Source organism: Linepithema humile, chromosome 5 (assembly GCF_040581485.1).
Source record: "Linepithema humile isolate Giens D197 chromosome 5, Lhum_UNIL_v1.0, whole genome shotgun sequence".
NCBI lineage: Eukaryota > Metazoa > Arthropoda > Insecta > Hymenoptera > Formicidae > Linepithema > Linepithema humile.
The window spans coordinates 19,163,909-19,177,189 of record NC_090132.1 but is presented as its reverse complement, the minus strand read 5'-3'; the positions used below and the strand labels follow the sequence as shown (position 1 = coordinate 19,177,189).

General features: G+C 28.1%; 2 protein-coding genes across 6 annotated transcripts; one reads left to right on the top strand and one right to left on the bottom strand.

Annotated features, from left to right (window-relative positions):
• Window positions 1-1,180: 1,180 nt before the first annotated feature.
• Window positions 1,181-4,255, bottom strand: Ubc10 (ubiquitin conjugating enzyme 10). Of its 2 annotated transcripts, none has more exons than XM_012370262.2 (4): window positions 4,098-4,255; window positions 3,628-3,723; window positions 2,578-2,764; window positions 1,181-2,353 (listed from the first exon to the last, which is right to left on the bottom strand). In XM_012370262.2, exons 1-4 carry the CDS (start codon window positions 4,122-4,124, stop codon window positions 2,184-2,186), a joined length of 480 nt encoding a protein of 159 aa, XP_012225685.1. In that variant the 5' UTR covers window positions 4,125-4,255; the 3' UTR covers window positions 1,181-2,183. The 2 variants fall into 2 exon arrangements, with proteins under 2 accessions (XP_012225685.1, XP_012225686.1); XM_012370263.2 differs by lacking the exon at window positions 4,098-4,255 and adding an exon at window positions 3,925-4,071.
• A 478-nt stretch (window positions 4,256-4,733) lies between these two features.
• Window positions 4,734-12,774, top strand: LOC105674129 (poly(A) RNA polymerase gld-2 homolog A-like). Of its 4 annotated transcripts, XM_067355280.1 has the most exons (11): window positions 4,734-5,125; window positions 6,295-6,782; window positions 7,128-7,516; window positions 8,302-8,486; window positions 8,608-8,900; window positions 9,010-9,178; window positions 9,264-9,407; window positions 9,498-9,626; window positions 9,702-9,891; window positions 9,976-10,091; window positions 10,175-10,309. In XM_067355280.1, the coding sequence occupies exons 2-11, from the start codon at window positions 6,597-6,599 to the stop codon at window positions 10,189-10,191; spliced, it is 1,818 nt and encodes a 605-aa protein (XP_067211381.1). In that variant the 5' UTR covers window positions 4,734-5,125; window positions 6,295-6,596; the 3' UTR covers window positions 10,192-10,309. The 4 variants fall into 4 exon arrangements, with proteins under 4 accessions (XP_067211381.1, XP_067211382.1, XP_012225684.1 ...); XM_067355281.1 differs by lacking the exon at window positions 6,295-6,782 and having other exon boundaries at window positions 4,736-5,125; window positions 10,192-12,774; XM_012370261.2 differs by lacking the exon at window positions 4,734-5,125 and having other exon boundaries at window positions 10,192-12,774.
• Window positions 12,775-13,281: the final 507 nt, after the last annotated feature.

The window sequence follows — 13,281 nt, the reverse complement described above, 5'->3', positions numbered from 1 at the left end:
TTATCCTTGAATAACTCTCATGAATATATATATATAATGAATTTATGAATTGCATGTATGCAATATGCATGAATATATATATATAATAGTTTTATATCTACTTGTATCAGAGAGAATATTTACAACTGAACAGATTTCGTATATATGTCGATCATATTTATTCGTAATACTAAAAATAAATGCGAAATTATTCACGAATACAGTAATAATAGTGTTGTAAGCCTATCAATTGAGATAAGGATATAATTCACACATATGCATAAATAGATGTGTAATTTTTTTCACATTAATAACAAATATCCAATATAAAGAGTATTATTCAATTAATATCTTTACAGTCTTTACAATGCACTAATAATTAATGGTATTCCGATATTTATTGTCTTAAGGAATTTGGATATAATATTGAGCAGAAGTTATTTGTCAAGTTAGGAATATCGTTATGATTGCAACAAAGTGGAAATAATTCTTATATGTTGTTAAATAGACATCTTTACAATATTCTGTTTGCAAAAACTATTTTTAAAAACAGATTCCTTTTTTTTGTTTTATTTTACAACGTTAAATTCTTTAGTAATTTACACAGATTATTTAAATATATGTACTAGTAAAAACTTAATAGCAAAATTTCTATTAGCGTATTTATACATCTGTCAAAATGTTATTATAAATAGCTGCATAAATGTGAATTACAGATTGAAGAGCAAATAACAAACACCATTGTATATATAATAAAAGTTTTAGAAACTATTCACACACAAATATATTGAATAGGAATAATAATTTATATTATGCTTATATCAATAACAAGTTATTCCTAAAATTATATTTTTTAATCCCATATAGATATAAAATAAACACACCACACAGTACAAAGAAGACATTTCGCGTTCTAGAACCAAGATTTTTTTTAGATTTACATTATATACGTAGAGCTACACACACTTTATACTATATAGAGAGGTGTAATAACTTATGACCCACCCATATCTTATCGAGACGTATAAAAAAGATATTAACACAATTTCCATGTAAATTAATCTTTAGTCTTTCAAGCCTACTATGGAAATTGGAAGCTGCGGATGGAAAGATAAAAGTGACTAGAGACTTCTTTCCGATGCTTTCAATTTTATATTTAATATTTTGGTTATTCTTTCTAATATATAAGAATTTGAAAAAATGAGTTTTTAAAATTTTGTATTTCACATCTTGAACATTTTTCTAATTTTTTTTGTTATTTGCCACAAGAGAATAATCGATACAAATTTAATATATTAGACAAATTTTATATTAAAACAACTTAAGATAATTCTGTACAGAATATAAACTAAAGTTTGCAGTCTCTCAGTCCTGCAAATGTCATGTCATGTTTTAATTGGATATTCATTAGAAATACAATCATTCAGAATAAAAAATAAAAATGAAAAATATTGTAAATGTTAATAGATATTTTTCAATTAAACCAATAGATAAAGAAAAGTTACATTATACGTTGAGTTTACATATTGTAAATTATAAATGAAAAAAGAATAATAATTATGATTGAAAGTGCAACCATAATATGAAGTTGCAATTATTATCTTTTATTTTTATTCATCAAATAAATTAATTGAAAATTGAGAGCAAACATTGTTCGTTTTTTATTAGATTAGATCTTAATATTTTAGTAACAGTTATATATATATAAAGCAGTAGCTATAAATTTGAAATGCAATCATAAATTAACATCTTAAACGACATTGGAAATTATGTACTTTAATACATACTGTATTATATATGTTGCTACATTTGAAAACATGATGGCTCTTGTTGAGCCTTTTTCATCGTATACATTCCTACAGGATCAAGCTGGAATGTAACGACCGTTCAAATAAACCAAGGTATAACTGCATATGACTTCAAGTATAAATTGTATACAATATGATACAGAGTTATTTATCATGTAATTTACTGTACTCTGAAAAATTCATACCATTTCTTATAAATATTACAATTTGCGTATATTCATATCGTCGGTGTTAACCAATACTGTACAGAGTCATCTCAACTTGATCTATGAGATTCCATGGGGATTAACAGACAGGTATACATTGGCTTGAGTTTGAATCAACTGACGAGCGGCAGGCATCGTGGTGGTTGCGGTGGTAGTAGTAGTGGTGATGAGTAAAGCTAATTACTCGGGGTTATTCGTTAGAAGATGATGATTCCCGCCTCTTCTCGGCATGTTTTTTCGTAAATTCCTCAGCATTCTTTAAAAACTTTTTTCTATCTTTCAGAAATTCCTCAGCTAAATCCGCTCTCAATGGATGTTCAGGTTCAGGATCATTCACTAATGCTATTAATGCTTGAATCACTGTAAATGGCATATTTAAAATTAAAAATGTTTTATATCTATACCTGTTTCTTTGAAGAAACTATCAATTCCAAATTTGTCTTGTTTTAAAAATAAGATTTTTATTACACAAAGAGAGTTATTTGCAAATTCTATTAAATAGCAATTATCTTTTAATTCTATAAAAATTTTTGAATCGTTACTAAGTCAAAAAAGTTAAAAAATTAAAATGTACGAAATCTGACCTTGATCCGTTTTTGTAGCAGGTTTCCAATTTTCAGCGCTTATAATTGGCAAACATATTTGACCCTTTTCATCTACATTTGGATGATATATCTTCGTTTTAAAATTTATCCTTGGTGGTTTAAAAGGGTATTCTGCAGGAAAATTGATTTCGATGCGAAATGCGCCTTTGTTATATGGTGGATTATCCTATAGAAAAAACTACCTTATTTCTTCATTGATATAAGTTACAATTTGAAACAATATATACTATATATTGTTAAAATTATGCAAGTGTAACATGTATACTACATGTTATACCTAAAAAAATTACAGTATGTACAAATAAATGCATAAATATATAATAAACTAAGAGAAGAATCAATTATATATATGAAATAATATGTTGGGTACAATATCTCAAGAATATGTTTTTACATTTTATATTCTTTTTTGAGAAGCAAGAAATAATATTCTATCTCATTATAATTTTAAATTAATATAATTACAATTAATCTTGTATATAAAATTATACAAGTTATAAATTAGTTGATAATATTCCGCATTAAATTTTTACATGTAACACAAACTTGCTTAATATTTATAGATTATTAAATTGTTAATTAAAATATAAGTTTTAATATAAATTATTTTATTTAGATAACTTTCTAGTGCACTTTAAAATCTTATTGAAATTATATTGATAACTAATCACCATAGCTAACTTAAAAATAGATTAAATTGATTTTATCAGAAAAAAACCACTTGAGAAAAATAAAATAATGCAGATAGATAACAAAATATAAATCCATGTCTCAAAAGTAACACAACAATAATATATTAAAATATTTACTTTTATAATAGAAACTAAACTTTCTATTTTATCCTCGCATATTTTTCTTCTCAAAAAAATGTAAACGCCTGATGCGCCTTGTGAATATAAAAAATGTAAAACGGTACACCTGAGAGAAACAGGATGAGTCACAAGACTTGGAGGATGTGCACTTTGCACCTCAACGCGTATTTTAGGTTACGTATGTCCTCGAATTTCAAGGATGATGACGTAAACCTACCGGCAATATGAGGCCTTGCCAGGTGAGGATATTGGACTCGTCTACTTGAATATTTGTGAAGTTTTTCATAGCCGACGCCCTCAGGTCGCCGAGTTCCTGGAAAAAGTTAGAATGCGACAGTCAGTCCAGTGCTGGAGCAAGTGTGCGGTCATGTTATATCCATGTCGCGCCAATTCGAAGTCACAAGCATTTTAGATCAGCAACGAAACTGTTCGTGGCTACGCGAAATATGCAAAACGACCCTCGGAAAGTAGTAATAGCAGAGTTATAGGCGTTATAAACGGCATGAGACAGAACTATTCGATATCAGCGGTGAGATGAGGGTAGCGCCATGCGAGCGATTTCTCACGATCGCCATCCTCGCTGAACATGATTAAACGCGGAAATCTTGTCTATAACTGGCTGTCGTCCAATGTCTACGTCTCAATCTTTCACTATGTCACATAGTTGCGACGGCAACTTTGAATTACCTTTTGCAATCTCCTCGTAGCGGCCATTTTGAAAATAAATTCTACTAAAAGCAGCAAAGCCTATCAAGTCCGCCGCCAGTGTGCGTCGATCAGGTTTTCACATGTGATTTAGCTCAAGAAACTTCCTAGATTTTATGCCGAAAGATGTAATGCCAGAACCAGTGAGCTACAAAAGCCTGCATCAGACTACTAGAAATGCTGTGTGCTGTATGTGCATTTTTAATTTATTAGCTGTATGTAGTTTATTAAATCGCAATTGCGAATTGCTTCAACGAGTTGCATAGTCTGATGCATAACATAGGCCGCTTTCTAACTAATAAAACAGCCATATCTAATGAACAACAGCAGAATAATATTTTGTATAATCTTAGCTGTGTTCCACAATTCACTGCCAGTACTGAAAATCTACAGTTTACGTTACGTATATTGTAGATTTTCAGTACTGGCAGTGAATTTCGAAACGCAGCCCTTGTTTCAACTAGCTGGAAAGCAACCTATATAATTTTGAATCAAGCTGTTTCCAAGGAAAAAAATTGTTAAAGTTACTAGAAAACATACTCTGTTATTGGATGTTGTACGTCATACGAAAGCAATGTGAATCCTCCATTATTTTCATTCGTGAAAGATGCTGTCTATGTACTTTATGCCGATTATCACACTGCCGTCTCGCGGTCATTCCGTCGCATGAAGTGAGAGTCGTCTATTACGTGCTATTACGTCAAAGATTTGAAAATTTAAACGTTTTACAGATTTGTTGATGTGGCGATTCGTGCTAATAGTGACGAGCGTGTGGCATCAATTACAGAGGTATTCGTCACCAACGTGACGTACTCTGTCGAAAAATCACTGCCGATAGAAAAATCGCGACGGCAGTCGCGATAACGCTGCATCGGATCTCCGACACGCGAGACATATTGACACAAATCTGAAACGTAGTCCGGGGATGAAAGATCGGTTTTCTGTAAATTTTCTGTTCATCTAAGGACATATTCGTGCAACATGGCGACCGTGAATAGGCACAGGAACAGGTACGATGTTTCTCCTTACATTTTTGTTTACACAATTCCATATTTTCTACGTTTATTTATATTTACTTAATCTGAAGCCACTCTCGCTACTGCATTCTGTAAAAATTATCAGATATTAGATATTTTTCATATGCTTCTATACAACACATTGTTTACTTGGGCGGGTAGTTTCAATATACTACGTATATACTGATTTAATGAACATATTTGTGTAATTTGGCAATTATCAGCGTTGCTTTCAATTTTTAATTGTCCGTAAATTCTGTAATAAACAGATGATAGAATTATAAAAAAATATTTTGAATATTTATTATATAATGTTGTTTTCGAGTTCTTCAATTCCAGGGACTATGTATGTTTATTGAACGGTATATATATTGAATGGTACATATACATATATATATATAATATAATATTGTAAAGCAATTTTAAAGCATAGATATAATTAGCATAAATATTATTTATTTTACATTTGTTTACATTTGTTTTCTTTTAATGATAATTTGCAACAAAAATAAGTTAAAAGAATATATATTAACTAACAATACATTAATTAACAATATATGCATGTTTAATAGCAAAGTATAATTTGATAAAAATTTATACTTTGCTAAATTTACGAACTAACATTAGATCTATGTAACAACTATGTAACAAATTGGTACAAAATTATTTGGAAAATTGATTCTTTTTTTCAGGTTGTGATAAAACAAGCAAATTACACCATACATTTGATTAATAACTAAAAGTAAAGGCACATATTAAATATCACACAACAGAAATATCTGAAAGTTAAGCCTTAAGAACATATATCTTGCAGTTATTTATGTAAAATATTAATATAACTTGATTAATTAAGAAAATCAATAACCATAGTAGATTAAAACATATAAATTATTTGTTTATGCAAATTCCATAAAGTTTTCTTTAACAAATTGCTGCTGTGAAAGTATTGCTTATTATAGTCATGAATTTACATTAAAGTTTGTAACTATAGTGTTTGTTTTCTATAGCTTTGTATATTGTATATGCATATATATTTATAAAACTACACAAAAAAAATCGACACTAAGTAATGACTGTATTGTCTCATTGCTTTTGAATTTGTAATTTTATTATATAGGTTCTTGCATAATTATAAAATTATTATATATGTTATTAAATTTTAGATTAATGTAATAGATCTCAAGGGATACAACATATGTTTTGTACAACTATATAAAAAGAAAAAAAAGGATAAAATATAAAAGTAAATAAAGTTAGACAAAGCAAGAAGCTTTCTAAGTGTAAACTAGATAAAACTGTAATTATTGCAAGATATATTTGATAACAACACTTTGTGCCTTATATTTTGATTGCTATAAATGTTTATGAGGACCATCAAGTGCAATATACTGCTATATTAGCAATTAAATTACACAAGTGTCCAAGGAATACATCTTATAGTATTTTGCATACTCTCACTTTGACTATGTACCATACTGTATATCCGTCACAAATGACGGTGCAAATAATGAATGGACAGCAAACGGGTGGACAGTGTCCTCCGACACAAGCTCATGCATTGCATATTAATGGTGTAAATACATTGCACCAAACTGATTTCATACAGTATGGTCCAGATATTTCTGGACATAACAGGCATCGTATGATGCAGGTATATGTTAAAATCTTTTAAATTTAATTGAAAAGATATTCTTATTTATTAAATATACTTTATACTTTCCGAAATTCACTGTGAACACAATCATTAACAACAGATGCATTTTAATAACATCGTTATAAAAGTGTAATGATCAAAATTTATTTACATATTGCATTGCTTACATAAAAAATTGTAATTGTTTGTAACATGTAAAACTATATAATTATATGAAAACAATGCAAATATGTATTAATGATGAGATTTTTTTTTATTTTTGTATCTTTGAATATATCTTATTCTTGTGTATATTGTCTTTCTTTCTATTTTTCTGGGAGTATACAAATAATATTCTTGCAGACAGGATCCCATCAACTAGATTTATTACAACTAATAGGAATCGATGTGCCATCATTACGACATATAGATTATATGCAATCAAACAATAATTTGTCTTCTACAAATTGGGAAAGACGAATAGGTACATCCAATAATACTTCAATTATACCACCTTCAAATTATGGTTTCAAGCCCACAAATACTAATTCGACAAAGAAACCAAGTTGGAATAATAGAAACGGCAGAAGAAGTTCGTACAGGCAATCCTTTCCAAAGTATGAGACATATAATAGTGACAGTGGGTTTAGCTCTCGTTCACCAACACCAAACAAACATCACATCGACAATAGTTTAACAGAGAGTTCAGATGAACGTGATTCTACAAGTTCAATAAGAAGACAAGGAATAAAGTAAATATTGTACATTATTAAAATCATATTATTTAACAAAATTGAAGTAGGAGGATCAAGGGCCCAAAGCAGGATCTTAGTTGCCAAAAAATTTTTTATGTCTTTTTCTTTATTATTATTTAATTCTTCTTTATTCTTGATTTCAAAAATTAATAAACGTTTCGGTCGATCTTTCGCCCATCCTCAGTACAACATTAAAAGCAGTCTAGATGGAATAAATTAAAATTATAAACGCAAATACAAATGAAATCGATGTAAAAACATGAGAGTTTATTAAATTAAATTGTAAAATGACCTAATAACATATCATAGTAAAGAAAACTATGATTATCGGACAGCAATCAGTTAGTCAAACACACTAAAGTATATACGAATAAATATTAAAAAATAAAATAGACTTTGAAAAGTGATGATGAGCATTAACAAATAAAAACTTGTGATACATACTTAAAAGGTTGTGTGAATCCCAACTTATGAAGTTGTCAACATTATGTATCACGAGTGACTGTGAAAGATGTAATATATATTATTTAATTTTCAGATACATTTTTGGGTACATTATTATTTATGTCACATTAAATAAAATTAATTAAATTAATATATTATTAATAGCTTGATAAAAAAGTGATGAAGATATATATTTAGACTTTCCCCTTTCTCTTCATCACTTTTTTTATCAAGCAATTAATGATATATTAATTTAATTAACTTTATTTAATGACATAAATAATAATACCTGAAAATTATATATATACCATTTGTAAATTTATATAATTTTTTTTCAGAAAACATCATAAAATGCATCCAGATAATAGAGCAGTCAATAAACCCACATCAAATGGCTTAATTTCGAATACTTCTGCACATCAATATTATCAAAGCCAACGGCCTGTTAATTATTATCATACTACTGTTTCTTCTCCCAGGTCTCACATTCAAAATTATCAAAATCGGAGAAGGTATTTATCAGGTAAGCTTTATTTATGTGCAATAACATCTGTTAAAATCTAATATATTCTATATGGCGATTGGAATTATAAAATACATATAGTAGGAAATATATTGCAACAATTGAATATATTTGTTTTCAGGCAGGAGTGAAAGTGCACCTTCTCAGCGGCCTCCAAGAAATCGTAAATTTACTGAAGTTATATTACCAAATTACAATATGTCCCAATATCCCAGATGTTTCATAGCTCCTGATAGATTTCTTGCTAGATCTCATTTAGTAGAAGTAACTTCTGTACCAAACAATCTCGTTACTGGATCAATATGGGATGGTTTGTCACAACAAATTTGGTCGAAATTTATATCAAATCAACAAACTCAAGTTACATATAGAAATAAAATGATGTTGTGGAAGCATCTTTATATTTACATCAAGGTAAGATAAAAGATTAATGCATAATAATCATAAGCATAAATAAATTCTTTAAAAACAGAGTATCTAAAAAACATATTAATCAATTTATTAATAATAATGGCCCTTGCAGACTTCATATCCAAAATATGGTTTATTTTTGGTTGGTTCAACAATGAATGGTTTTGGTTCAGACAATAGCGATGTCGACATGTGTCTTTTAGTGAGGCACACAGAAATGGATCAGAGATATGAAGCTATGGAACATTTAGGACAAATACTGAAATATCTAAAAAAATGTGGTATGTATAGTTTATAAGAATTACAATTCTCCAAATATTTTAGTATATTTAGTAATGACTATTTTATTCTATTTTTCATAACTAGAATTCATTGAACAACTCGAACTTATACAAGCAAAAGTGCCGATTATTAGATTCCGTGATGCACTGCAAAATTTAAAAGTTGATTTAAATTGTAACAATGCTGTTGGGATAAGAAATACACAACTGTTATATTGTTATTCAAGACGTAAGTTTAATTAATAATTTGAATATATATTAATAGATACTGAAAAGAATATTTTGTAATTCCAATTAATATGAATACTTCTTTTCACAGTTGATTGGAGGGTTAAACCACTAGTACTTGTTGTGAAACTTTGGGCTCAATGTCAAGATATCAATAATGCGAAAAACATGACAATATCTAGTTACTCTCTGGTTCTCATGGTTATACATTTCCTACAATGTATGTAACGACATTAACTTTTTTTCTAGCTTAATTCTAAAATAGAATATGAATATTTATTGGGTTATTTTACAGGTGGTGCCAGTCCTCCAGTTCTACCATGCTTGCATTCGATATTTGTAGGCAAATTCAGCCCGCACACAGATATTCATGATATCGATATTCATGAGGATTTAAACATTCCCTCCTCTATTCGTTTACCCGAGAATCGTCAGTCTCTTGGAGAATTGCTGGTAGAATTTTTTAGATACTATGTGGAATTCGAGTAAGTAATGTCATATGCAAATAATGTAGAATTTTCTGAAACAATATCTCGACAAACAATATTTAATTTGTACTATTAAATCAGTTTCAGTCGTTATGCGATATCTGTACGTTTGGCAAGCAAAATACCGATAGATGAGTGTCGTATGGTGCAGTCACTCAAGAACGATCCACATCAATGGAAATATCTGTGTATCGAAGGTAAATGAATATTATTTTAATACAGTAAGTCGAAAGGGAGGGAGATTTTTCTTTTATCTTACTTTTTATCATACTTACTGAAGTTATTGCAACATTGTAGAGCCATTCGATCTGACTAATACAGCTAGGTCAGTCTATGATCCCGATGTATTTGCAAGAATTAAGCGGATATTTAATATTACGTACCAAAGATTAAAGGAAACACGCAATCTGAACTGCATATTTATGAAGATAATCCAAGATCATATTTATATCGCGACATAACTGTGTTTTGTAGACTAGCACAGAAATGCTTAAATATTAGCTAGGATAAATAATATTTAAAAGCGTTCTATTCTGAAGAACAAGCTGTTCTAAATGAATTAAAAGCATTTTGTTAAATGCTGGCAGCTTAATAGTTTAGTGATCTGAAACGATATGGAAGAATAGGACAAAGCGAAATAAGACTGCCAAGATCGTCTTCTACGATATGCTTAGTACCTTGTCATGTTAAGTCTTATTTTCGAACAATTTATGTTTGCAAGGTACAAAGCAGAATATGATAACTTGTCCTGCATTTTATTTTCTCATTTTTTTTTTTTTTTTTTTGAAAATATTAAAATCATTATTAACTGTGCAACATCTTGAAATGAGATAGTATCACACTGTTTGTGTTTACTAACGTGCAAAAACATCTTTCATTCTGGTATAAAGCACAAAGTATTAAATGCACGGGTATCGTTCCTATATAAATGCTAAAATTGCTATTGTGCAATAAAATTTGAGTATATTAAAGCTACAACCATCTAGGCTTGCTTGAATATCTCTAAATCTTAAAACTTTAAGATATTCACGAACGATTAAAAATGTCTAAATAAATTCCTTTTGCAGATTATTCAATATTTATGTAACAACTTCATTATTGTTACAATGATTATTGTGCCAACATTATTTAACGTAATTTTTCCGATATAATAATTACTCATTACCCCATGCACAAGTCTTTCATATAATATCAATGAATATAAAATACACGGTGCCTTGCAGCTATTGATTATTGTTAACATAATTATATGCCGCATGATATTGCAAATAATTGCTTAATAAAAAATAACATCATGTTTCAAAAATGGTTGTTACACGCTGCACACATACATAATTAGCAACATATTTTCATTTAAAAATACTTCAATCCATAGTCTGCTAAAACCATAAAAAAACATGTGCTTGATATCAAAATAACATTCTATAACATTATATATTAAAAGAAGGAAGCAGTACTTATTTTTTATATAATTGCTATTCCCCCAAAAATATATTCCACATGAATTTAAACTTATAAAGAATATATAAACTTAATATTATCTTTTGCAAAATATTAAAAACAAAAAAAGATGGAAAATACCTAAAATTAAAAAAAAAAGTTACAAATTTGAACTAATTAATTATTTACGTTTATAGTATTTTGTTCAGATATATAATTAATGAACGATTGATAATAAAGTTAGCAAGACTGTGTTTCTTTTAAAAGGATTTTCGAAATTCTACTAACCATCCTCTAAAATTGATAATTATGTTTTTGTATCAGTGAAATAATTTATATAATAATTCAAAACGGGACCAAAAAAATCAGCAAAAAATATATACATACAAACTAAAGTAAAGATGTCTAATATTTTGTTCGAAAAACGACAAGCAAATTTTTCGATCTCAGGTACATCTTTACTTTTCAGGGAAGTGCCTTTTCATTCTTCGACAAATCTTTCGTTTTTTTCTCAAATAATTTAGTCAAACTATTAATAATTAGTTTACGATTATTGTACAACGAAATATTATTATTACTTTCTAATATTGGTTGTCATATAATTTTCATATCAGTGAATTAGTAAAATTAACTTTATTGAAGGACATTCATACAAAAATTGTCTGAGAATAAAGTTACTTCCTGCAATCATGTCGAAAAACAAGTAGCATATTTAATCATAGAAAAACAATTTCCCATTAACATACTAATTTTCGTAATCCTTTTCAGAAGAAACACTCAAGCTTGATACTTTTTTTTTATTTACCAAAAGGAGATTGCTATATTCTATCCTCATTCTTTTACTAGTCTTATCTTTTACTGACTAGTCTTTTTTTTCCTTAAAAAAAAAATATGTATGGCATTGTATAATAGTGGTATTCTTAGAGATCATACATGAAAAACACATGGCTGTGCCTGCAGTGTATAACAATTAAATTATTGTATACTAATAATTACTTTAACATCCAGTTCACACGAATAAATTAACATCTATTGCAAGGTCAATATGATATATTAAGTAATACATATATATTATATATATATTACTTATATAGTTTGCAATATTTTTCGATTGTATAAACAACTTGATAAAACAATTAATTTAATTTTCATGTGATATTCGACTTATATATTTTTTGTAATACTACCTCTACAATACTACTCGAATGCCAAATTTAATTTTTTAATGCATTTTGTAACAACAAGGATGAGTCATTGTAAAATTAACAAATTAAGCTGGATAAGGTTGCAGGGGCATCAAAATTACATCATTTAGATTAATTCGGAATAAAATTTCTGTCAAAGTTAATATAAGCATTCGATCTCCTATACATTTATAGAATAAAAACAACTTTTGTAATTCCAGTTTTCTTGTTAAATAAATGAAATGTTTATACACCATATTGTGCATATTTATTTATTCTATTTCTTCCCAACAAGAACTCAACCATTGAAAACTGATTGTTGTTTTGTTTTTTATAAAAGATAATAAAATTTTAGATCAAGTATGAAGATATAAAATTTAATATTATTTAATATAAATTTATAAAAATAAATATATATTGTGTGATTTTTGTATATATTGATAGCATTTCAATATTCAGTGTATAATATTTGGTTTAATATTAATCAAAGAATATTATTTATTTTCTGAATAAAATTTATATTGATCATACTTATATACTTACATATAAGTAATAAGTATGTATATATATAAAAATATATTTTAATATAACATATGTGTGTGTGTGTGATTTTAGGGATTTTAAAGCCCAATTTACAATGTGCTTTTAATTTTTGTTTTCTGTCTTTTTGCTTTTATGTAAAGATATATTTTTCTTTAGAAATTCAGAAAAGAGAAATTGTAAATCATCGTATTTCTTGACTCCATGCGACAAGCACATAAAA